Source organism: Salmo trutta, chromosome 37, assembly GCF_901001165.1.
Source record: "Salmo trutta chromosome 37, fSalTru1.1, whole genome shotgun sequence".
In the NCBI taxonomy this organism is placed as follows: domain Eukaryota; kingdom Metazoa; phylum Chordata; class Actinopteri; order Salmoniformes; family Salmonidae; genus Salmo; species Salmo trutta.
In genome coordinates this window covers 22,289,208-22,316,657 of record NC_042993.1, presented here as the reverse complement: position 1 = coordinate 22,316,657, position 27,450 = coordinate 22,289,208, and the positions used below count along the sequence as shown (strand labels likewise).

General features: G+C 40.8%; 2 protein-coding genes across 5 annotated transcripts in view; one reads left to right on the top strand and one right to left on the bottom strand.

The window, feature by feature from the left end:
* The window catches only part of LOC115176814 (platelet endothelial aggregation receptor 1), a 33,953-nt gene extending 24,701 nt beyond the window's left edge, over window positions 1-9,252 (bottom strand). Inside the window, exon 1 of one of the 3 annotated variants that reach the window (XM_029737137.1) lies at window positions 8,979-9,252. Coding sequence is in view for 2 of the 3 variants with exons in the window: in XM_029737136.1 (XP_029592996.1) it covers window positions 6,820-6,890 (71 nt within the window). In the remaining variant the exon portion in view is untranslated. Of the gene's footprint in view, window positions 1-6,819; window positions 6,994-8,978 lie in introns of those variants that run through there. The other 2 variants (XM_029737136.1, XM_029737135.1) reach the window with 2 other exon arrangements.
* Window positions 9,253-14,351: 5,099 nt separating this feature from the next.
* Window positions 14,352-18,844, top strand: gpatch4 (G patch domain containing 4). Of its 2 annotated transcripts, none has more exons than XM_029737133.1 (7): window positions 14,352-14,483; window positions 14,774-14,858; window positions 16,483-16,649; window positions 16,759-16,872; window positions 17,001-17,107; window positions 17,284-17,334; window positions 17,487-18,844. In XM_029737133.1, the coding sequence occupies exons 2-7, from the start codon at window positions 14,780-14,782 to the stop codon at window positions 18,358-18,360; spliced, it is 1,392 nt and encodes a 463-aa protein (XP_029592993.1). In that variant the 5' UTR covers window positions 14,352-14,483; window positions 14,774-14,779; the 3' UTR covers window positions 18,361-18,844. The 2 variants fall into 2 exon arrangements, with proteins under 2 accessions (XP_029592993.1, XP_029592994.1); XM_029737134.1 differs by having other exon boundaries at window positions 14,365-14,460.
* Window positions 18,845-27,450: the final 8,606 nt, after the last annotated feature.

The window sequence follows — 27,450 nt, the reverse complement described above, 5'->3', positions numbered from 1 at the left end:
ATGGCCGAACAGTCAGCCATGGAATATGTGCCTTATGGTGTTGTTAAGGTAATACTTGAAGCTAGTTCATGCATGGTCATTCAGACCTAATATATCCATATGATAAGGTTGGTATGAATGCCTGGCCAACTGAAACGTGTTGTACTGACACTCTTGGAACACATTCTCTCTTGTTGTGTTGGGCGTTTGGCCAAGTTGAGTCCATCCCTGTGGCATCGCTCCACAGTGAGGGCTTGTGTGTTCTCGTCTGCAACCAGCTAGCCACACAGTGTAAACTACCTCTAGGGCCGGCACACTCCAGACCATAACCACAGGCAGAGTGACTGTGGTTTTGTCGGTCAAGGAAAGTGTAGGAGTCCTCACAAACACAAACACTCCAGAGTACTCTAGCTAGAACAAAAACACATGCATATGTACATGTACAGTACACCCCAAAACACTCACCTCAGATTAAAAAGCATAGTTTAGGGTCTTCATAGTATTTTTTATGCAAGCTTAACTATATGAAATGGTGGAAAACCTAAAATGGAGGCCCTGGCTGAGGTTTTGGAGGGACATGACCATACAGAGCAGTAATTATATGTGCCGTAATGTCCTGGGGATCATAATGTGTGCGGAGACACATGCGCTTCTTGTTGAAAAAAAAAGACTTTCCACAAACCATAACCAGAAAACACAGGCTTGACTGTAAACGCACACAGCAAGAACACGGTCAAAAGACCACACCATTAGCATTATTGTGAGACCATCGCAGAGATGGCTCCAGCAACAGTTCAGGATTCTGGATATGTAATTACCATAGAATCAAGTGGTATTATTCTAGAGACCACACGCGTGTACAGTGAGCTTTCATAGTGAATGTACCTCCATGCTGTAGACAAGCTGTTTAGTACAGTTTAGTTGGTATAAAAGAACAATCCACTAATCCTATAACCCCATTATAACCGAATCCTCAGCTGTAGATTAATATTTACCATAATTATCCTCAATAAATACTGTAACATCCTGACATACAGGTCTTGAATATCGAAACGATAAATGACTACATCATTTGAGAATGTCACAATTACACAATTTGTGTTATGACTTCTAGACATCCTGATAATCATGTTGATTGTTCTGGTGTTGCAGTATGAATCATCATCGGTAGCTTGTTTGTTCAGAACTGCCCCTTCCTTTGCTCTTCCTGCCATACCCTGTAGTGAAATCACCTCTCCTACTACAATATGGCGGTGACATTACAACCGGAAGTTCCCTATAGTCTGAAGGTCTCTGTGAGTCACCCTGTGGTGCCCTGGACCCCACAATCCTATTGTTATACTACCCCTTGAATCACTTCACACTTGATGCCATGATCACGATGCTCGTCCAAGTCATTGGATGAAAGTTAGAACAGGGCCTTGGCGCGTGACAGTGAAGAGATATGAGTCTGTAAGGTGTCAAGGTTGTTTGTGTACGAGAAAGAGGGGTTATAAACTCAAGACACCAGTCATACCTCAACACATCACCCTCCTCATGATGTCACACTACACATATGAATGTACATAATTCTATGAACAAAAGTGGACTTCATCATAAAGAACGTGTATGGTACTTTCTAAACACAAGTGATCGTCGCATACACAAGGCCGGACGTCAAGCACAGACAAAGAACAGCTTAACGTACTCACACAAACGCACTGGATGGGTAGCAAGTGATGACAATAATATGGCTACCATGACCACCGCCAATTTGAGCTTGACACTGCAGATTGCAGTCTTTCAATATTCTTCGAAAATATCCTCTCCCAGTCTGTCCCACATCTTATCTATTTTTCCATCATTTCCACCACAACATCAATCTAATTTCCTCAATCATGATTTTGTTCTCCATGCTCTTTTCCTTCATGCTGTCACTTTCACTCAACTTCTCTGTCCTTTTCAGCGGCCCAGAGTATTGTGGGAACCTCTAGTGAATTATTCTAGATGATGTGTATCGTCCTCGGCTGATTTTCTCATGACACTACCAGACATTACACTCAGCTTTTCATCCACGTTTGTTTTCTTCTGGGTTCTTCCAACATACACAACAAGGCCAAGAGGTCACAAGCCTTTGAAATCTTTAGTGGACCATCAGAATACAAAAAACCCAGCTAAACACTTTGACCAATGACTAATAACTGACAAAAGCCCTTGTGTCTAAGTTCATCAACTGGCCACTAATTCAACCTATATGTCAAAAGATAAAAATACCAAAAGAGAGTAATAATGTTATCTTGACCTGCTTCTATGGTCCTCAAATGACGTTTGGTTTTTCTATAGGCACTTCACTTTTGTTACGAAATCAATCCTCCTCCTTATGATCATCCAAGTCTAGAAAAGCCATGCCTGTTTTATGACCACACTGTAGTCTGTGCACTGTGCACATCTGGATTTACTACACTGTCGGTGGCAAATTCAAAAACACTCTCTGCCTCTCGTACTTCCTCAATTTTGCGGTCTGTCAATCATTACCCAATTAATCATCGGCCGTAGAGCAGCACTAGTACAGTATTCCAATAATGTTTTGTTTGGTATTTTCTCACTAAGGGAAACAGCCAAGCAGAATGTTCTCTAACAAAAGGAAATGCTGAACTGATGTGGACAGCAAAAATTGCCTGGTCATCTAAAAAACTTCCATCACACATCCACATAAACACAGATGGGCACATACAGAGACCTACAGTGACTTCATTGAGGCCTCACATGCCCTCCCCCACAACAAGTGTGTGCACTCACACTTTCCATCTCTAGCCACTATCCCCTTTCCCTTGGCTGAATCCCATGCATATTGCATACTACTGTAGTCCCAGATGTTAGCTGCAGTCCCCTCTCCAGCGGCAGGGTGTGGTATCAAACCCCCTCTGCCTTGGCTAACACGAAGGCTAACGGACCATGATCTCAACAGGACCCACAGTGGCCCTGATAGGTTACAGTAACACAGATTTGGATGTTACAGTATACCTTAGTTTAAGTATTTCTCCAATACAGGCATGATAATTCCTAATATATAGGTTTTGGTGCAATGCAGAACTATCAGGAAATAACACTGAACACATTTGTTCATACTTTTACATTTTTTTTGTCTCATCAGCTGTTGTATAATATTATACAAAACACAGTAAAAACAGAATTTTGACTGCACTGGGCCTTGACATTGTTTTTTTACTTCACAGTTCTATGAAACTGAGAGCAAATTACGATAACAGACTACGACCATGCAGCATCTGCTTTCGATTAAGACAACCCTGCTAATGTAACTAGCTGGCCAGTTTATTTGCAGTCAGTGGGATAGGCTCGAGGTGGAACCCATTTGGGTAGCTGTTGGTATATATTTTCTCTGTTGTTGTTGTTGTTCATCTTCTTTAAATTTACAGGATGAGTTCTGGGCATCATTTCCTGTTTGGGGAGTAATAATGGTGTCCCATCTGGGCATTTATTTACCTCATGTACCCCCCTAAATGTAAAAGACACAGAGCTAAACACGTGCAGGCAGATGTGCATCTACAGACTCGTCCCTCTGTCTGCATTATGGCTGAATGACTGCACATCAGAAAGGTTCTGTGACATGTTAGCAAAAATAACTCAATGGGACAGTAACCAGAGGTAGAACTAAGAGGGGGATGCGTATCATAAGGTATTTGTCTCTTTCTTTCTTTCTCTATCTCTACTACCTCTGTTTTTCCAGGAAGTTCAGTCTGGGCCAGTAAATTCCTCTCAGTTAAACCCAATTGATTTACTGGCCTGCCTCTGGACTTCAGTGCGCTGCCTTTGGAGGGCGAGGAGGAAATCTGCTCCTTATTAATGTAATCCTTTTATCGCAGCTTTTTCTTCACAGAACCAAAAGTTCTCCCTCTCCAGATGGGCCTGGTTCTGAGCCTTTGGAAGTTAAAGACCAAACAAATTGTTTTATTTTTTCACTGTAGAACTTGAGCCACGTGTGCTACCCTGAAGGTGAACCCTTAAAAATGTTTCTATGCTTTGTCTTTGCGACTATGCTTTTCACAGCAGTGGTGCTGTAACCTATTTTGAGACCTATAGGTGGCAGCCATGTGGGCGTTATGCATGCCAAATGTAAAGATATGGTAAAACAAATGTTTTGTGTCACACCTGCAGGTCTGCTCGACAGAACAGGAAGGCAGGGGGCAACTGGAGACAAGGGCCAGATGCACACCACCGCCACCACACAGGACGTCCTGGGCAAATAACACGGGGGGCAGGCGAGGAAGGAGAGGGGCCAGGAGCATCCCTTCCTCTTTGGGTATGATCTTCGCCAATCAAGGAAACGGCAAATGAATGTAACACTTTATTTTTCTGTGTGCAAAGTGGGAACTAATCAGTAGAGATCTGAACTGATGTAAAAAAAATAAAAAAAGTTGGAGTTGAAATTCGGCGTGCTCTAATGGTAGCCTAACAACTAATAACTATAAATTGCTATAGCTGTGAGTAGGTACTCAGTCATTTCCTTGTAGTTAACACACTGTAAAAGTAAGTGTTAATGCTTCTTCCTTTCCTTCAGCACTACTCCAAAAGCATCCTTTAAATGGGGTCATCTTGATCATATAGGTCATTCTACCATTTAAACAAGATGGCTCAATATTGACTCTACTAACTCATGTGCTCGCTCACCTCTTATAAAACACATGGGCCAAGCTGTCTCTTGGCCCAAATAGTTTGTTTGTTCTGCTCTGTTTATCTGATAAAAAACATGAGCTGGCGCACACCAAGAATAATAGTTTGTGTGGAGGTGCTGACTAAGAGCGAATAAACTATAAACTATCAAAATAAAGAAAGTCGCACACTCCATATATAATCTCCCAGCAATTTAATGGGTATTTACCAACATTTCGGCATCACTGTGCCTTCCTCAAGGTGAGGAAGGACCCTGAGAAAGGACCCTAAGGAAGGCACAGTGATACCGAAACGATGATAAATACCCATTAAATTGCTGGGAGATTATACATGGAGTGTGCGACTTTCTTTATTTTGATAGTTTTCTTTTTGCACCATGGCAGATAAACATAGCAGTAAACTAAGTTAAAACATCCCAGTCTCCCAAACCCCCACAAGTCCACATTCTCCTAGCTCTTCCCCTCGCTCATCGCTGTGGAGCGCAGGGAGACAGAACTAGGACAAACAATAGGAAGCGGATAGGAAACATCTTGCCTGTAAACCCAGGTCTGCATCCCAACCTTCCCTTCCTCTGACAAGTAAACACAACTGAGGAGGGATTCTGGCGGGTAAAATAAAAACTATCCTCTACCAACACCATCATACCTGGCATTGCTGAACCCAGAGTTTCCAAGAGCAAATCCATTGGGACGCTAACATAGACTGTTGTTTTGAATAACGATGATGTTGACGAGGGATACTCTCTCATTCTGCATTTCTCTGTGACTAACTCTCCCTTTTATTACCTAACCTGAATAATGGAAATGTTTGTGAGGGGAGGGAATCTCATAAAACGCATGATGGAGAGCCATGGAATCACTGCTCCACACAGCTGGTGGACGACTGGGTTGGCTGTAGGTCGGGAACTGGGAAAAACATCAAGTGGAGCTCTACAAATACATGTCAATGGGGTGCCAAGCATGACATAACAGTTATTTATTTTAACATTCAGAATTCACATTATATTGTAAATATGACATCTTATCCAACAGTTGAGAAAATAAATGGCTCTTGCTTCATTTACATAAATGACCTCACACCAGCTGCTGAAAGCAACGAAGAGTGGAAAAAACACAACCATTTTCTCAAGACGGCCTGAGAAAGCAATGAGACATTAAAGGGGATACATTTCCTCCCTCTACAGCTCAGGTTTCTGTTTGTTACAGCCTTCCTCTATAAACACCGCATGAAACGAGAGGCACCAGAACAGGCCCCCAAATCTTAATTACACATGTCTCCACCACGCCTCCACAATACCACCCTCCCTACCCAACATCACCCACCCACCCAAACAACCAACAACACAAGCAGCTCCAAAGACACTCACCACAGTACAAGTACTTTGTGGTCACTCCATTAACCCCTTCCAGTCCTCTCCCCCTCGATCCTCTATCCAAACCAACTGTTCTTTATGGAGGTTTATTTGAGCCAGAGCCTATAGTAACTGTCCATGTTCCACAGCAAAACCGGTCAAAACCACGTCTTGCATGGCTGCAGTCGTATCTGCTCCAAATTATCTACATGACTGCAGAGCATAAGGGGTTGAGAGACTTATACAAGCATGTGGTAGGAATATTACATCTCTGTCACCTTCTTTTGAACGTGCCATTGCTCTTGGCTGTTTTCCATTACGATGATTTATCTGCACAAAAGACTGAAAAGACGAGATTGACCAATCATCAAATCATTCAAGTATTAATTTTAGTATTGACAATCACTTTGGCTGGGGAGAAAATCCCTAGGAGGTTTATCAATTGGGAGATTGCTTTGTAGATTTGACAACATTACATTTGCCAGACTACGATGTCAAAAAACCTTGTAAGAACCAGACCCTCTGTACAGTATAACCATTAATCCACCTTCTATATAAACAATGTTTTGAGTCCATAAAGTGACATGTTTGGATAGAAAACAAGCAAGGATCCACAACTACAATCTTAACTCAATAACAACACACAAATTGTGTGTGACCTGGTATAAACCTTTTCATGAAAAGCCATGGCTTTCAAAAGAAAACCCATAGAGACTGGGTGTACTATGTGGCGTTACAATAAACCTTTTTAAACAGAGGGTTTCTGCCATTTGGAAGACAAAATTAACATGAAGCAAATATACTGTAACTACATTTACCTCATCTCTACTCGTTCTATTTCTACCTCGGCTCTGGTGTGTCTGGCCAGTGTCATCCCAAACCAAAACATGTCTGATGGCTCACCAGACCTCCATACTTCACCTCTTGGATGGAGAAACAGATAGTCATAGAAGGCCAGCCAGAGGAGAGCAATGGATAAACTCCAGCTGTTTGATTTAAGAGAGGAATCTGTAGTTAGACCACAGACAGAAAAGAGATCACCAAATCTACATACAGTACTCACTGATGGCAGTAACAGTCTGTAGACGAACAGACACATATCCAAGAGGTGTACTGTAGATGTGCAGAGCAGTATGTATGGACATTAGACAGAAAAATCCACACGGAATCTTGGTTTACCCACTGGGCACACGCTGGTTGAATGAATGATGTTTCCATATTATTTCAATTAAATTACATTGAACTAACTTGGAATAGATGTTGAATTGACATCCGTGCCCAGTGGGTATCTACTTTTGTAAAGAGGTCAGCTGACTACAGACGGATATCAATGTGTTTTCCTGAGGATTTTGGTGAGCTGTCTTGGAGAGCACAGTAGATGGGAGTTTAGGTGCTGTCAGGTCCAGGTGGCAGCGGCTTACTGTGTAAATCACATATCCTATCTTTCATTTCCAGGTGTTGAGTGCTAAAGTGTTTCTATGTGCAACCGCGCCAGGTTCTCCCAAGAGCCTCCATTCATAAGTTCTCTTTGGGTACTACACTAGAGGATTTTAGGCCAGTCTGCAGTCCTAAGGGAAAGCTGGGTGAAAACAGACATATACCTCACCTTTAAAACAATAAGAAATAGCCATAGAAAAAGTGTATGTGTCATCCAAAGAGGAAATGTGCTCCACATAGATATGAAAACCACTGGGTGTGTCAGATCCACCAGAGGACTCACTATGATTGTCCCATTTGGTATGTTTTCAACTTGAAGTGTTGAAAGTTGACTCAGCCACTCAGACCGTGTCACAATGTGTTCCACACTGCTAGAAGTGACAACCACCTCATCCCCACGCTTCGTTGCCATTAGTCACGAATCTGGCCTTGCCACAACATAGGCCTCCAGGTCAATTGAGATCTTGGAATTCCCAAGAGGCGCTTAATAAAATGAAAAGACAACAGAGGCGGAGGCTGGCCGTTTGGCGTAAGGAAACAACAACCGACCTACTCCCACTGACTTCCTCTGCTCGACATTCTCTAATGGAGGACATACTGCCTGCACATAAAAGGTTTGTGTGTCACAGATAGTAGGACAGCAGCTTTAGACGAGAGCTGTCCTAGTTATGACTAGTCAATAAAACAATCTGGAGGCCTGAAAATGAGTGTGTTCTAGCCAACATCTCTGTTATGAGTTGAGTTCTGCTGTTTTGTCATTACAGTCATTATACTTTCCTAGATATTTAAGAGGAAGTCTTGAAAAAACAAACAACTAGGCCTAGTTAAGATACAGTAACATGAATGCACCTATATTCTTTATTGCTAATATAATTACAGTTACTATACTCGATGTGATGAAAATAAACATCATTAATAAAGATGAAAAACGTTATATATTTGTAACAATATGCAGGTTGAGGTTCACATTTCAGGCACTTTTATGTGGATGACATCTTGCAGTCCTCCTGACTTCAGATGGGGGGGGGGGGGGGGGGGGGCAGGCAAGTGGAACCATCTTTGAAACAACTTGAACCCTAAACCAAGCAACTGCAAGCCTGAACAAACAATACACATTAAGATGGCACTCTATGATAGTCAGATCATGTTTTGCATATCAAGGCTGTAGGCTAATCCTTCTAGCAAAATATTAATTGACCCAGTTTAGTTATGAAGATTGAGGATATGGCTATGCCCCAGCAAACATTCATGACAAGAAATACTCACAGAAACAGCATTCCAAATACAAATGTTCAGTTTTCACGTGTTATTTTCTATCTACTGATATATATGGTAATATGCAGACATGTCAGGATGTATTACTGTGTGTGCTGTACTTCAGAGAAAAGAGAAAGACAACAGTATGGGAGAGAATAAAAAAAACATACAGATCTAAACATGGCCGTTACAGTTTCAATAATCTGCGAATAATCAGGCATAATAACTTTACAATAGAGACTTTATCGTTTGTTTTCTCAACGCATACATTTTCTGCACTCACCTGGGTGAAAAGCATTTGTTGTTAATCCACTCTATTTGCGGCGATAGTCTATTTATACGACGAAAAATCTCCAAGTAAACTACCTCAAGATATTATAACAAATTTCCAGCGGTGGAAAATGATTTCCAGATGAAGTCAGTGAAGAAAGTGCAGTAGCATAACTTCACAATTTCAGTGTATTGGTTTCTGCCGCATCCATCGGGGGAGGGTCTGTAGTCGCAGATTGTGGATTGAGAGGAGGAGAGGCAAGTAGCGAACTGAAAAATTAACAGGAAAGAAGAACGAGAGAGAGAGAGAGAAAGGGGAGACAGAGAGAGAGAGAGAGATAATTATAGAATAGTAAACATTTGATTACAATTGTACTTTTCACAATAAACAAAAACTAAATTGTCAAATTGATTTATTATCTTGTCGGAGGCCTAAAGTATATGGTTGATACAGTTTAAGTGGGATTGAACTAATAGGTGATGACGTCAAAGTGCACGTTTTTATCAACTCTTTGTCATACATGATCGCTATTCATTACAGTAGCCTAGTTTAAGATCTGAAGAAGTGGATGGGGAGATATGGTCAGGAATTTGTGGCTCAGATTGTAAGAAATAAGGACCAATGACTACTTGATGGGAAAATGAAGAACTCATTGCATGCTAGATTAGGCCTTTAGTGCAGGTAGACAGACCTAGTGCATCAGTGACATCATGTAGATGCAATGTTTGATGAAGGCATCTTTAAATCATTTATTACCACTGTACAGAACCAATAATTCAACATAGTAGGCCTGGTGTTGTATTGGCGTAGTCATTTAAATGTACTCCTGTTGAAAAATTGCAGTATGCATACTGCACATCATCCATTTTTTGCTAATCTATCTTTCCTCTTGGGGTTTCCCACTCCCCCAGTGAGTCACAGTGTTTCAGGACAGGGAGGTTGAACACGACCAGACACTGGACACACGTTTTATTGACATTGGGTATTTCTGGCTCACAATATATGTTGCGACTGCTGTGATAACTGTGTGTCTGGGTGGTTTATAGGGACTGTAAGGCAACAAGAGAAGAGTTTCCTGGTAAACAGTAGGCTGGTGATGATAACTGGGGACTTCAGGACGTGTGTTTTTCCTGCCGCTGAGTGTTTACACAGATAGACAGCACTGCATGGTGGGTTAATGGCGCACACATCCTTGTCATGAGGAAACCAAGAACCCACAGAAAACATAAAATGGTTTCCTGTAGGCTAGAGTGCCCAACCAGGGTCCTCTGAGACAAAGCCTGACTGGACTCCTGTAGGATGGAACTAATCATGTCCACCTGCCTGCTATGCACTAATTGAGCCTGGGGACGCAGTTAGAATGGAACTGTAGCCTATGTCTCTACACAAATTCAAAAGCAAAGTTAAAATCAATTGAGCTGCAGAAAATCATGTAATAAGACTAATTACATATTATGTAAAGATGTGCTTGACCCTGGCCCATCTGTTGATTTGCAGATTGCTCTCTCTCTCTATCTCATATGACCCCTGGTGGATTATGAAAGCTTTACTCATTGTGGCAAGCTGCTGCTTTAAAATATAAACATATTGTGATAAAATATGATATTAATTATGTATCATTGACATTTTCAAAGCATGATAAGTAAAACAATTACAATGTCTAGATAGCTTCCCATAGGCTCCATAATTATAAGAAACGTGTACAAATGTTACAAACAGGATGGGTATAAGTTGGAAAGGTTGTGGAAACAGCAGTTGATGAAAACGTTATCACAATGCAATTTTCTCTGGGGCCCCAACATGGGGTTTCTCCATTGGGACCCTAGGAGGCAGGTTGGCAAAAACAAGGGGGCAGGTAGGCTAACTGTCAGAACTGTGACAGGCTAATCAAGAGTCCACTATTGGAAGGATATTGGGCACATTTGTTTCAAATTACTGTAGTTTCAACACAGAAGGTTTGTGGCACCTTAATTGGAGCAGAATAGGTGGAATGGTATCAAACACATGGTTTCCATGTGTTTAATGCCATTACATTAGCTCCGTTCCAGCCGTTATTATGAGCCATCCTCCCCTCAACAGCCTTCTGCAACTTTCACGTATGTATTGGGTAAGGGTTGGTATTGGAATGACAATGGCAATGTTCATTTTGGCTCGCAAGTACAACATTTATCAATTAAGTAAGGATTATTTGCAAATTCAAAACCACTTCTAATCAACTAAAACTGAAAACAAGTTCAGAACGTTGCCAATTGTGCTCGTCGGGGGTGTAATCATTTGTCCAAACCAGTGGAGACTGCACATGGAAACCATGTGTTTGATGTATTTGATACCATTCCACTAATTCCACTCCAGTCATTACCACGAGACCGTCCTCCCCAATTAAGGTGCCACCAATGTGCCACCAACCTCCTGTGGTCCAAACGAGAGTTACAATTGGACAAATTCCGCTAGGTCCCTCCCCGTTTCGTTCAGTTTGCTTCCGTTTAAGAAACGTAAAGAATACACCTCAGTGTTTAGTCATTTCAAATGAAGGGGGAGATTCACGGTGTTTGTGTGAGAAGTGTGCATAAGGGCATGAGACAAAGAAATGTGTAGCATTGGGGAAAGTAGAGATATGTGCAGTGGTGGGAAAAGTACCCAATTGTCAAACTTGAGCAAAAGTAAATATACCTTAATAGAAAATGACTCAAGTAAAAGTGAAAGTTATCCAGTAAAATACTACCTGAGTAAAAGTATAAAAGTATTTGGTTTTAAATATACTTAAGTATCAAAAGTAAATGTAATTGCTAAAATATACATAAGTATCAAAAGGTAAATTAAAATGTCAAATTCCTTATATTAAGAAAACCAGACGGCACCATTTTCTTGTTATTTTAAAGTACAGATAGCCAGTGACACACTCCAACACTGACATAATTTACAGACGAAGCATGTGTGTTTAGTGAGTCCGCCAGATCAGAGGCAGTAGGGTGACCAGGGATGTTCTCTTGATAAGTGTGTGAATTGGACAATGTTCCTGTCCTGCAAAGCATTCAAAATGTAACGAGTACTTTTGGGTGTCAAGGAAAATGTATTGAGTAAAAAGTACATTATTTTCTTTAGGAATGTAGTGAAGTAAAAGTTGTCAAAAATAGTAAAGTAAAGTACAGAAAAACTTCTAAAGAAAAACTTCTAAAGTACTACTTTCAAGTATTTTTACTTAAGTACTTTACAACACAGGATATGTGTTAATTGTAGGGGTGCCCATGGGACAGTGGATCAGAAATGTCCAGTGCAAGAGAGGCAGGTTGAGGTTTTCAGGGCTAGAGTAGTGCAGAAGTTATCATATTCTGAGGCACTGAAGAAAGTAGAGGAAGATGGGTCAAGGGGGAGGGACTTTGAGAGGAGTGGTGTGAGTACTGTAGTAGATCTGTACCAGTACAGAGGGATAGGCCAACAAGTGATATACAGTACCAGTCAAAGTTTGGATACACCTACTCATTCCAGGGTTTTTTTTATTTTTTTTTTACTATTTTCTACATTGTAGAATAATAGTGAAGACATCAAAACTATGAAATAGCACATATGGAATCATGTAGTAACCAAAAAAGTGTTAAACAAATCCAAATATATTTGAGATTCTTCAAAATTGCCACCCATTGCCTTGATGACAGCTTTTCACAATCTTGGCATTCTCTCAAACAGCTTCATGAGGTCATCACCTGGAATGCATTTCAATTAACAGGTGTGCCTTGTTAAAAGCTCATTTGTGGAATTTATTTCCTCATTTAATGCGTTTGAGTCAATCAGTTCTGTTGTGACAAGGTAGGGGTGGTATACAGAAGATAGCCCTATTTGGTAAAAGACCAAGGCAATATTATGGCAAGAACTGCTCAAATAAGCAAAGTGAAACAACAGTTCATTATTACTTTAAGTCATGGTCAGTCAATCTGGGAAAATTCCAGTTTCTTCAAGTACAGTTGTAAAAACCATCAAGCACTATGATGAAACTGGCACTCATGAGGATCGCCACAGGAAAGTAAGACCCAGAGTTACCTCTGCTGCAGAGGATAAGTTCATTAGAGTTACCAGCCTCAGAAATTGCAGCCCAAATAAATGCTTCACAGAGTTCAAGTAACAGACACATCTTAACATCAACTGTTCAGAGGAGACTGCATGAAACAGGCCTTCATGGTCGAATTGATGCAAAGAAACCACTTCTAAAGGATACCAATAATAAGAAGAGACTTGCTTGGGCCAAGAAACACGAGCAATGGACATTAGACTGGTGGAAATCTGTCCTTTGGTCTGATGAGTCTAAATTTGAGATTTTTGTTTTTTGTTAGACACAGACTAGGTGAACAGATGATCTCTGCATGTGTGGTTCCCACCGTGAAGCATGGAGGAGGTGTGATGGTGTGGGGGTGCTTTGCTGGTGATATTGTCAGTGATTTATTTAGAATTCAAGGCACACTTAACCAGCATGGCTACCACAGCATTCTGCAGTGATATGCCATCCCATCTGGTTTGCGCTTAGTGGGACTATCATTTGTTTTTCAACAGGACAATGACCCAAAACACACCTCCAGGCTGTGTAAGGACTATTTTACCACAAAGAATGAGAGTGATGGAGTGCTGCATCAGATGACCTGGCCTCCTCAATCACCCAACCTCAACCCAATTGAGATGGTTTGGGATGAGTTGTACCGCAGAGTGAAGGAAAAGCATCCAACAAGTGCTCAGCATATGTGGTAACTCCTTCAAGACTGTTGTAAAAGCATTCCAGGTGAAGCTGGTCGAGAAAATGCCAAGGGTGTCCAAAGTTGTCATCAAGGCAAAGGGTGGCTACTTTGAAGAATCTCAAATATAAAATATATTTTGATTTGTTTAACATTATTTTGGTTACTACATGATTCCATATGTGTTATTTCATAGTTTTGATGTCTTCACTATTATTCTATGATGTAGAAAATAGTAAAAATAAAAACCATTGAATGAGAAGGTGTGTTCAATCAATCGACTGGTATTGTATGCTTCAGTAAGATTGGATTTTTTTGCATTTATAGCAATGGTTTTCAACTGTACTACAGGGATGGAATGTAAGTCGCAGAAAATTAAGGTTGTGGTGGACGCTACAGAGAGGTATTTGGGTGTATGAGACTTAACGTCAGAAGAGTTACAGTGTGTGTTCTGTGGTGGTGACTTGTCCTTTCAGGCCTGAGTTAGGCCTAGATAGATTTAAATAGTGGAGTAGGGTGGTGAGTGTAGGGTTAGATGGTAGGGTATTTGGTGATTTTTTAATATTTTGTATTTACAAGCAAAGTATAAGGGAGTTTTTCTCCAGTCTAGTAGGTGGCGGTAATGCAACATTTATTGGATGCCAACCGCGGTTAAACCTCATCGAAGAAGAATAAGAAGCGTAGTCTTTTCCGGTGCCATGTCAGCCTGCTGAATTTACCTCATGGTTCCAGTAGAACTGTGAAAACGTTTTTATTTATCCCTTTTGAACAACAATGTGAGTCTAGATAACCAGACAAGGTAAAATAATTTGTATCATTACCCCGGTCGTTGTTTATGATTTCATAGCCAGCCCTTATTAGCACAGTAATGACTTGCATGAATGTTCTCTTAAAACTAGCTAGCTAGCTTGTTAGCTAAACCCAAACTGAACTTTTTTGCGGACTTGCAAACAGAATTTGTATATTATATTTGAGAAAATAGTGTTCTTTGTGCATTACTGTTCAACTATCTAATGCATAAATGTTGAGATCTGAGACTGAAGACCTGTCAAATGCATTGTAATATAGCTAACATGTTCATTTCTTTAGAAATAAATGGCAGGAACTGTTAAGGAAAAGAGCCGTGGACTGAAGTTTGCAGAGCAACAGCTACTGCGTCATGGCTGGGAACAAGGTAACGTTGTTAGATTTTCAGAAATGTATTTAGTAACAGTACGGTATAGTCATTTAATGATGGGCAATTATGCTAGCTAATGAACATCTTAAGATTACAGGCATGAGTTTCTATATCAAGTGTAACGTTATACATATGTCAGCTTGAACTTGCTTGTAAATTACATTAGTAAGCAGAGCAAACAAGTTTTGATGATTTCTGGTATATCGTCAAAATAAATCCATCAGAGCACGTTTTTGGACTCATTCGGCAGTTTTTACCTGATTTAAGTACAATACCTTTGGAAATGAATGTTCAAAGTTCAATTTGTATTCCTGAAACTTGTGTTGAAAATGATGCTGGCACTGCTTCCTGTTGACAAGACATTTGGATAAATAGCCCAATGTCAACAGTTTTAACGTGTCCAAATCAATAATCAGAAACAGTTTATCTTGAAAACATAAAATGTACTATCATACATGTGCAACAATTAGTAATCATATTACTTGTATTTTTTTATGCACCAAAAAGGTTGTATGTGCTGTTGAAACTAAAAACCACATGACAACTGGACATATTTTTACATCACTGGTTAGAGAACAACCTGCAGAAGACAGTGGGCTACATTGGGGTGATGCATTTTCATTTGGGGGTCGCCAAAACAGAAAAAGAAACACACTGCTTATTTGTCAATCACTCATATCGAAAACCACATGGAATGTGTACATCACTGGTTAGAGGAGAATTTCTAGAAGACTGCTAGCTACATTTTGAAGTGTTGAACAGGGGGTAAATGTTTGGAGTGTAGCGCTGTTTAAACTAGCATTATTCAAAGGCCACACAGAATCATGGAATAACCTGTACATGGTTGGTTAGATGAGAATTTATAGAAGGCTGCGATCTATATTTTGGGATGTCGGATGTTGATTTCGCCATCACGAAAAAGGGAACAAACCACTGTTAACCCAAACGTTGTGATTAGTTTAAGTTATCACGACCCATCGGATATCAACAGTGACAACGGTTGGCTGTTATTTAAGTGATAGTTTGATTGTCAACTCCATTTGGTGTTTGGCCAGCAACTTTTAAAGAGAGACTGACCCAACTTTTTCGTGCCATTTCATTAACGCCGTGTTCTGCGCATCCCAGCACGTGTGACAATCAACGGTACAAAACCAAAGATATTGATCTGTTTTGAGCAATAAATCTTATGTCATCGTGATAACTATATTCTTTTATACAAACATCAACAATCTGAGGTAAAAGGATATGTAATTCCACAACATTTTATGGTTTGAAAATGCAAGCTTGTAAGGTAGTAACAAACTGTCCACATTAGGGAAATTAGCGCAATATTCAATATGACAAAATAATTAAACATGTCCATTTAAGATGAATGTCTATGTTGCCCACTCACAAACTATTGCAACAATGACATCTATTTCTCACTAATTTAACGATTTCGAGTGTAAAAAAAAAATGCTCTCAAACACAATTTAACCGGGCGCTCTAGACTAGAGCCTCCGTAGTGTCTGTGCAGCAGCCTGAATGTTTGATGTCACTACTAGTAGTAGTTGCCAGTCGTATCTAATTCTGTGTTATGAATGGTAACTAGATCTAATAGAAGACCCCTCACTGTTCACAGGTAAAGGTCTTGGCCGGCAGGAGAATGGTATATCTGAGGCTATCAAAGTCAAAGTGAAATGTGACAAGGGAGGGGTGGGACATCGTCAAGGGGAGCAGTTCACCTTCCATTGGTGGGACCATGTCTTCAACAAAGCATCTTCTAGCCTGGAAGTGGAATCTGGTGAGGTAAGTCCTCAGAATGGGTGTGTGAAATGAAAGATTATTTTACCACTAGGCCACGCACATTCACACACTTACATTGGGCCTAGGCTATATCTCTACCTTTCTGTTCTAGAATGGTGTGCAGGTGAAGAAGTTGGTGGAGGAGGAAGAGGAAGGAATGATCTCCAACAAGAAGCCAACGAAAGCCATGTTGGGAAGAGACAAACTTTATGGATGCTTTGTGAAGGTACAGAAAAACAAATCCAACTGGAACACACCCATATCTGTGCCAATGAGCTCTCTTGATAGTACAGAAAGATACTGCACTTAGGCTAATGATATGGACTGCAACGGTTTTATTTCTCTTCCTCCTAGTCTGCCACCCTCCTGGCAGGACTGGAGCAGCCAGAGCAGAAGTCCTCCAGTACAGATAGCAGCTCTGACGATGAGGACCAGAGACTGGACCTCTCCAGCACCACCAAGTAAGAACCTCACTGCCCAATACCATCCACCACCATACAGGGATTGATATCAGTTTGTGAAGGTTATTTGTTTTCATGTGAATGTGCAGATTAAACCCATACATACGTTAACGACAGTGGTTTTATGTACGCACAGGTTTAAATAATAAATGCTATTTCCCTCTCCCTTTGCATAGGCTATCAGACGCTGACCTGGTGAAGGCTTGTGGAGGACGCACCGCTCACAAGTAAGTTGCTTGTCACCAATACGTTTGTAATAAACCATAAACAAATCACATGAATGTGTGTCCTATCTTGGTGCATGCTGTTGGTGAAGGGCTTGAACCTGGTCTTAATTAGGAAGCTAAACATTGTTTGTCCCTATTCCTGTTTGCAACAGAGGAGCCAGACACGGCCTTACCATGAGTGCCAAGCTAGCCAGACTGGAGCAGCAGGAGCAAGAGTTCATGGCAAAGTATGGCAAGAAAAACCAACTAGCGGCTGCAACACCAGATAGCGTCACCACCACTACCCAACCAGCTGCCCAGATCCCTGAGGATGAACTGACGCATGAGACCCCGGGGAAGAAGGCCAAAAAGAGGAAGAATCACTCAGAGGATACCCGTGAGAATGTGGCTGAATTGAATGCTGATTCTGCTGTTGTCTCCGGAAGTACCAACATGGAAATGAAGGTGAAAAAGAAAAAAAAGAGGAAAAGTTTAAAGGAGAACACTGGGGAGGTGGCGGTGGTTCCTGTAGAGGAAGAACTAACGTCTGTGGAAGATAATACAGCAGACAACCCTCAGCCAACCAAGAGGAAACGTTCAAAACAGAGGAAGGTGTTGGAAGAGGGCGAGAGCTGTCATCTAAATGGAGAGGTGTGTGAAACTGATGTCATTTCTATAGAGAGTGAAGCCGGAGGAGGTGGTGAAGAGGCTTCGGAGGGAGAAGGTGCCACTCGGCAACAGACTGACTCAGACACTACTACCAAGAAGAAGAAGAAGAAGTCCTCCAAGAACAAAGACGTGGCTGAGGAGATGGAACACTCTAAAGATAGAGAAACCAACCAATCAGAAACTGTGGCGGACTCCCCTCCAAAAAAGAAACGGAATGGAGCAATAGAGGAAGTGAGAACGGTGGAGGAACCTAAAATAAAAGGTACAAAAAAAAAATGCAAAGAGGTCAAGCAGACCGTAGAGGACAGGTTGCACGATGTATTGGACTCCATACCTCTAAAAAAGAAAAAGAAAGCTAAACAACAGGAACCAGTTTGATGAGGACTAGTGGTTGCCTTGTTGGAGAGGAAACAGGTCAGGGATTTGGGTCAGCGCTCTAATACATCTTATAGACACATGAAACCATCGAATGAAATGCAGTATATTTTTAATTAACGCTTATTGCAACACCATGCAAAAAGGATGTTTTGTTTCTTGTCAACATATTTATTTGTATGGAAAGATTCAACTACAGACTGTAATAAGAAAATATAGATTGTCGTCAACTAGTGTTTTTATACAGCTTCTTGTACGGTGTTCTGTATTGTTAATATTCTCAACATGGATGTTTTAAACAATGTGATATCAACATCAGATATGAGGTTGCTATGTATGAGCACAGTAATGTATTTTCTTTGCTCAATAAACTTTCCTTACTACTTTGTGTGATGAGGTACAAGTGCCAATTAAAGCTGCTGATTTAGAAGTATTGCATTGTTTATAAAATAGTGATTTTATTAAAAGCGGAACCTATGAAAGCCCTGCACAATGAGTGTTTATTTTTAAATACTCTTTACAATAGATCTTTGACTGTGAACGTGGCTCAATTTACCCTGACCATATGATTCAGCATTCCAATTAGCCAAAGGTGCATTGTTTGGGTTAGTTAAAGCACAATCATGACCCCGCACAGGTTGATGCTTCCAAAACCTGTGAAAAGAATACAATGAATGAAAAAACAATCTGTGTCGTGGAAGATCCACGTTAAGATTTGAAGCATTTACCGTGAATGCAGTCTGCGAACGTGGGAACATTGATTTTACATTTCAATCAAGCTATAATGCGGACCTTCCACGGTACCGATTGAATCCAGCCCTTAGTGAAGAATTGTTGTAGGCAACATGTTTCTTTGTTGTATTTATACTGATTGGAATGTCCTTACACATCAGTCAGATTCTGATTACGTCCATCAACCCAAAGCCATTGACTGTCTTCTGCTATGTCAGTCAGGCCAATCCAGTACCCATGATCTGCATCATAGTAGGATTGAGTGTTGAGAATGAATTCCTGAATGAGAAGTTAAGGAAACCCCAAGTAGATACAAATGAATAAATAGGCTACATTTAAAAGTAAGCCACAGTTCTGTGAGGCAGTATAACAGTGTCTAAACGTTAAGGATATAAGCATCTTATCTGGTCCAAATGAAAGAGATTACGGTATGAAAGTACTTCCTACTTCTTGTAGTCAGTTCCCTACTTTTTTTGAATGGGCTTCAAGCTTACATAATCAAATTCATGAAAAGGCAGTTATACACTGAGTGTACACAACATTAGGAACACATGCTCTTTCCATGACAGACTGACCAGGTGAATCCAGGTGAAGGCTATGATCCCTTATTGATGTCACTTGGTAAATCCACTTTAGATGAAGGGGAGGAGACAGGTTAAAGAAGGATGTTAAGCCTTGAGTCATGGACAGTGAGTGCCATTCAGAGGGTGAATGGGCAGACATTATTTTTGAAGTGCCTTTGAATGGGGTGTGCTAGTAGGTGCCAGGTGCACCAGCTTGAGTGTGTTAAGAACTGCAATACTCAACAGCTTCCTGTGCGTATCAAGAATGGTCCACCAACCAACGGACATCCAGCCAACATGACACAACTGTGGGAAGCATTGTCAACATGGGGCCAGCATCCCTGTGGAACGCTTTCGAAACACCTTGTAGAGTCCACGCCCTGACAAACTGAGGCTGTTCTGAGGGCAAAAGGGGCTGCAACTTAATATTAGGAAGGCGTTCCTAATGTTTTGTACACTCAGTGTATAAGATATATATATATATATATATACACACAATTATATTCGTATTCATGTATTGATTTGCTCATACCCGATTCCTTTTATTAAAATATTTGACGCTCAAGAAGTAAGACACATCGCCGAAAGTTAGAAAAGTCTTATTTGAAGCCCATTCTTAGCCTACAAAAACGAGACAACAGGAAGTCCCACTTTCATACTGTATAGCACAGATGTAGCAGTGTTAATGAACTTCATGTTGTGAGGGAGTTTCCTTGAACATACAGTAGCTATAGGTGAACGGAAAGGCTGGAGCAACGAACCGCCCTTGCTGTCTCTGCCTTGCCGGTTCCCCTGTTTCCACTGGGATTCTCTGCCTCTAACCCTATTACAGGGGCTGAGTCACTGACTTACTGGTGTTCTTCCATGCCGTCCATGGGAGGGGTGCGTCACTTGAGTGGGTGGAGTCACTGACGTGGTCTTCCTGTCTGGGTTGGCGCCCCCCCCCCCTTGGGTTGTGCCATGGCGGAGATCTTTGTTGGCTATACTCGGCCTTGTCTTCGGACGGTAAGTTGGTGGTTGTAGACATCCCTCTAGTGGTGTGGGGGCTGTGCTTTGGCAAAGTGGGTGGGGTTATATCCTGCCTGTTTGGCCCTGTCCGGGGGTATCATCGGATGGGGCCACAGTGTCTTCTGATCCCTCCTGTCTCTGCCTCCAGTATTTATGCTGCAGTAGTTTATGTGTTGGGGGGCTAGGGTCAGTCTGTTACATCTGGAGTATTCTCTTGTCTTATCCGGTGTCCTGTGTGAATTTAAATATGCTCTCTCTAATTCTCTCTTTCTCTCTTTCTTTCTTTCTCTCGGAGGACCTGAGCCCTAGGACCATGCCTCGGGACTACCTGGCATGATGACTCCTTGCTGTCCCCAGTCCACCTGGCCATGCTGCTGCTCCAGCTTCAACTGTTCTGCCTGCGGCTACGGAACCCTGACCTGTTCACCGGACGTGCTTGTTGCACCCTCGACAACTACTATGATTATTATTATTTGACCATGCTGGTCATTTATGAACATTTTAACATCTTGACCATGTTCTGTTATAATATCCACCCGGCACAGCCAGAAGAGAACTGGCCACCCCTCATAGCCTGGTTCCTCTCTAGGTTTCTTCCTAGGTTTTTGACCTTTCTAGGGAGTTTTTCCTAGTGAGTTTTTCCTAGCCACAGTGCTTCTTTCACATGCATTGCTTGCTGTTTGGGGTTTTAGGCTGAGTTTCTGTACAGCACTTTGAGATTTCAGCTGATATACGAAGGGTTATATAAATACATTTGATTTGATTTGATTTGATTTTGATTCTATAAACAGTTGAAGTCGGGAGTTTACATAAACTAAGGTTGGAGTCATTAAAACTCGTTTTTCAACCACTCCACAAATTTCTTATTAACAAATTATAGTTTTGGCAAGTCGGTTAGGACACATACTTTGTGCATGACACAAGTCATTTTTCCAACAATTGTTTACAGACAGATTATTTCACTTATAATTCACTGTATCACAATTCCAGTGGGTCAGAAGTTTACATACACTTCGTTGACTGTGCCTATAAACAGCTTGGAAAATTCCAGAAAATTATGTCCTGGCTTTAGAAGCTTCTGATAGGCTAATTGACATCATTAGAGTCAATTGGAGGTGTATATGTGGATATATTTCAAGGCCTACCTTCAAACTCAGTGCCTCTTTGCTTGACATCATGGGAAAATCAAAATATATCAGCCAAGATCTCAGAAAAATTTGTAGACCTCCACAAGTCTGGTTCATCCTTGGGAGAAATTTCCAAACACCTGAAGGTACCATGTTCATCTGTACAAACAATAGTACGCAAGTATAAACACCATGGGATCACACAGCCGTCATACCGCTCAGGAAGGAGACGCGTTCTGTCTCCTAGAGATGAACATACTTTGGTGCGAAAAGTGCAAATCAATCTCAGAACAACCGCCAAGGAACTTGTGAAGATGCTGGAGGAAACGGGTACAAAAGTATTTATATCCACAGTAAAACGAGTCCTATATCGACATAGCCTGAAAGGCTGCTCAGCAAGGAAGAAGCCACTGCTCCAAAACCTCCATTAAAAAGCCAGACTACAGTTTGCAACTGCACATGGGGACAAAGATCATACTTTTTGGAGAAATGTCCTCTGGTCTGATGAAACAAAAATAGAACTGTTAGGCCATAATGACCATCGTTATGTTTTGAGATAAAAGGGGTAGGCTTGCAAGCCGAAGAACAAAATCCCATCCGTGAAGCACAGGGTGGCAGCATCATGTTGTGGGGGTGCTTTGCTGCAGGAGGGACTGGTGCACTTCACAAAAAGGATGGCATCATGAGGGAGGAAAATGATGTGGATATATTGAAGCAACATCTCAAGACATCAGTCAGGAAGTTAAACCTTGGTCGCAAATGGGTCTTCCAAATGGACAATGACCCCAAGCATACTTCCAAAGTTGTGGAAAAATGGCTTAAGAACAACAAAGTCAAGGTATTGGAGTGGCCATCAGAAAGTCCTGACCTCAATCCCATAGAAAATGTGTGGGAAGAACTGAAAAAGCGTGTGCAAGCAAGGAGGCCTACCAACCTGACTGTTACACCAACTCTGTCAGGAGGAATGGGCCAAAATTCACCCAACTTATTGTGGGAAGCTTGTGGAAGGCTACCTGAAACGTTTGACCCAAGTTAAACAATTGAAAGACAATGCTACCAAGTACTAATTGAGTGTATGTAAACTTCTGACCCACTGGGAATGTTATGAAAGAAATAAAAGCTGAAATAAATAATTCTCTCTATTATTCTGACATTTCACATTCTTAAAATAATGTGGTGATCCTAACTGACCTAAGATGGAATTTTTACTAGGATTAAATGTCAGGAATTGTGAAAAACTGAGTTTAAATGTATTTGGCTAAGGTGTATGTAAACTTCTGACTTCAACTGTATCACATATTTTAATATAGTTCATATTTCACTTTTTGGACATTTTTATTGCTTGAGTAACCCTTTAAAGCTTGTGTGAATCTCCCTTAAAGCATTTACCTGTAGCAGTGTCCTACCTGTTCCTCTTGACTGCCTATGTCAACCAAATCAGCATTGTTGTTTTTGCAGTGCTGTCTGCTTCTTGCCAGATCCGCCAAAGGTGACCGAGGGGGACTTTAATGTGCAGAAACAGGTAACAACTGGATTGGAACAGCACCCAGCCAACTTGACAAGGTTTGCACTCTCTATCTGTGCAACATCAAACATGCAAAGTAATATAATAATATATACCATTTAGTAGATGCTTTTGTCCAAAGCGACTTACAGTCATGCATGTATACATTTGTTGTATGAGTGGTCCTGGCAATCAAACCCGCTTTCCTGGCATTGCAAGTGCCATGCTCTATCAACTGGGCAACAGAGGACAACTACGATCAGCTACATAATGTTTTTGACATTTTAAAGTAACAAAGCATCACTGTGACATACATTCTGGACCATCAGCATATGAGAAAATTCAAATGAATGAGGAAATATTAACTAGGATGGAAACTTAAACTTTGTTATTGGCATCTTTATATGGGAAGTAGTTATCAACTGGGAAAGTCTTCAATTGAAATATGACCCCAAGAGTCCAGTTGAGCCCATCCCTGTCTCCTGACAAGTTCCTCCTCTCTGCCTTCAATTTCTGGTTTTCAGTAAACACGTTGATGTAATCGCTCTGAAAAATGTGATTGGCTACACTCAGCTTGCAATAGAGATTCATTAGGTCCTGATTGGCTGCCAGTAGGGATATATGCTCATCTGTTAGCTGCTCCAGTTCCCTCAACAAATTTGTGTTGTTCTCTGAGAGGGCAGCGTTGACTGTGGAGAGAGAAGGACATACTTACTCAACCTGCACCTCTCCAAATGTCATATTATTTTGTCTTTATGATCCACATACTCACAGTAAACACAGAGAGGTATAATGGCTGACACAAACAGGACACAAAGAACCCCCAAACACACTGCCACTACTCGAAAGGGTTGAGAGTGGGAAGCAGGGCCCTCCTCCACTAGGAATAGCAAAGATAGGAGTGCATTATAGCAATATTTTAATATGCTTCATTAGTGAATCTGACAGTATGCTATTATTCGAAGGAGTCAAATAATTGAACAATAAATGGTGGATATTGGTCTCTTATTTAACACACATGCTGTGGCAGGACCAGGTTGACTTGGTGCACTCCCCCTTGCCTTTACTTCAACATATAGCGTATGTTCTATATTTTTCTATTTTTTTCATTCATTTTTACTATGGTAAGAATGTAACTTGTCACAGAGAGGTACTTGATTAAACCTTCATTTACAATACATTTGGCATCAATGTTCTCCAACACAGAATTGATAAAACAGTCAAATAATCTGGACTTAATAGCTGCCATAACTGGCTCGCTTGCTTTAAGCATCCATCAATTTGAAGATTTAAAAACATGGTGATTTAAATAAAACCGTTTTAGTGCTAGGTCCGGCAGTAAGAATTAGCTTAATTGGTAGAAATGCACTAAAAAAGAGTAAGATGGATGAAGAGAGAAAGAAATGCTAAGACTCAGCTTTTGGTGAAGAACATTTTAGATTTTTTTCAATCATTGTAGATTAATGCAGCTCTTCTGGCATCCTTCAGATAAAAAGAAAGCCTTAACCAACAGTGTCTGAAGTACATGTGTGACTACTGTTAAAGCATTCCTTACTCCAGGACTTCAACAGGTGACTATCAGGAAAGTAAAGAAAAAGAGTCTGTCTGCATTGATCTGTTTTATTTAAAGCAAAATTCGAACAGGCTTATGTTTCGTCATTGGACGCCTTCATAAGCGCTTTTTCTTTTTTTCCCAGTTTATTTAAAGGTATTTATTTACCTGTTGAAGTGTCCTGGGGTGAGGAAGGTTTTTCTTTGATTTTCAAGTCCCTCAGTCAAGCACCTGATTCCCTTTTTTGTTCAAGCTGGGCTGAAGCTTGTTTGGGTATGCTCTATTTCTACAAGTGTGAATACTGTTGTTATTATCCTCAATAGGATCTGTATAAGTACTTCTGGGTTGACTCTGGTCTGCATTAATTACTCACAGATAATCTCCACCCAGCCGGCTCTCTCTCTCTGTAGCAATTGAGCCTGGGGATGAGGTTACTTCACAGACAGACATTTCACTGTACAGATTCACACATCTGACTCAAAGGGGTATGTTTACGTGCCATGATGGTAACATTGCTGTGTGGTACTCAATATGGAAAGCTGTAAAGCTGTGGGAAACAGAAATAACTATGTTCAGAAACAGAAATAGGATTGTCTTTCATTCCTCTCTTGTTTTAAGGTGAGCATATCTCTGAAGACTTGCATTTCCCTCCTTATACCCTCCAGTCACTGGTTGATTCTTAAAAAATAAGTTGACCGAGCCACATTGACTGGTTACAAGTTCAAGGAAATGCCCTGACTTGCTAAGATGTCAGAAAATGTAGTAATCCTTTTCCCATTTGTCTGTAATAGATATATTAAGTAATTTCCAATATGAATGCAATAGATCTTCAGTACACTATTGAGCCAACACTAAGAGATTGAATGGATGCAGGGTTGCTACAATGTGGATGTTGGCTGCTGCAATGTTGAAATACTGTCACCAGAGGGTAGTAGTGAGGTCATTGTGGATCAGAGAAAATCTACACAATTTGTTATTCCCAATCCTTTATTCAGTCCATCAATTATCCAATAAGATTAATTTGATTTGTTTACTTTGTACAAAAAATAGTCTCATGATATGTGTGTATCAGATAAACTAAAACCATTGTGTACACATTTAATAAAACAATTGCAAATATATTTGCAGACAGTCTTCTACAAAACATTGTCAGTCAAATCGTGAGTTTCTCCAAGTGTCTGACTCAGACACCAATATCAAAAAGAAGAAGTCGTCCAAGAACAAAGAGGAGGATCCAGTGGAGATGGAACACACTAATGAAAAGAAACCAACCAATCAGAAACTGTGGAGGACTCTCCTCCAAAAAAGAAAAAGAAACAGGATGCAGCAATAGAGGAGAGAAAGTAAGGGAGAACAGTGGAGGAGGAACCTAAAATAAAAGATGCAAAGAGGACAAGCAGACAGTAGAGGACAGGTTACACATTGAGTCCATACCCGTCACGACTTCTGCCGAAGTCGGTTCCTCTCCTTGTTTGGGCGGTGTTCGGCGGTCGACATCACCTGTCTTCTAGCCATCGCCGATCCATTTTTCATGTTCCATTTGTTTTGACTTGTTTTCACACACACCTGGTTTCAATTCCCTAATTACATGTTGTATATTTTCCCTCTGTTTCCCCCATGTCCTTGTCGGGAATTGTTTATTGTAAGTACTCGTGCTATGTGTTACTGGTGGGTTACGGGTTTTGTACCCATGTGTTTGTTGTTTTGTATGCCGTTAGTTTTATATATTAAACTGCTCCGGCTATTCACCAAGTTCTGCTCTCCTGCGTTTGACTTCCCTGCCACCAGTTACGCACCCCTTACAATACCTCTTAAAAAAATAAAATAATTTGGAACAAGATTGATGAGGACTTGCCCAAGATTGTTGGAAAGGCAAAGAGATCAGCCATTCATCAGCTTGTGGCAGAGCTCCAATTTCAGTTCATCTCATAGACAAATGAAACCATCAAATTAAATACGATATATTTCATCTGGACTCAACTGAAATATTTGCAAAACCATGAAAAAAAGGCTGTTTTGTTTCCTGTCAACAATAGACTTTCAGCAATTAAACAGAGGTTTATAGTGGAATTCATATTAGAAATCATTTTTTAAACTGGTGTTAATATGCCGATTCTTGTACGGTGTTCTGTATTGTTAATATTCTCAACATGGATGTTTTAAACAATGTGATATCAACATCAGATATGAGGTTGCTAGATATGAGCACAGTAATGTCCATGTATTTTTTGCTCAATGAGCTTTCCTTACTACTCTGTGATGTCACACATTTGCATGATGCTTAAAGGGGCATCATTTTTGGACTTATAAATTAATGATATGTACCTGTCACGTTCGCTATCTTCGAACTCCCTGTCGTAGATCAACCAAGGCGCAGCGTGCTTGTAATTCCACATACTTTATTAGAATAAACCGAACAAAACAATAAACAGGTAGACAGAAAAGAACGTGACGCAACTGAGGCGCACACAAAACAGACAGAAATAATAATTACCCACAAACACAGGTGGGGAAAAGGATGCCTAAGTATGATTCCCAATCAGAGACAACGATAGACAGCTGCCTCTGATTGGAAACCATACTCGGTCAAAACAAAGAAATATAATG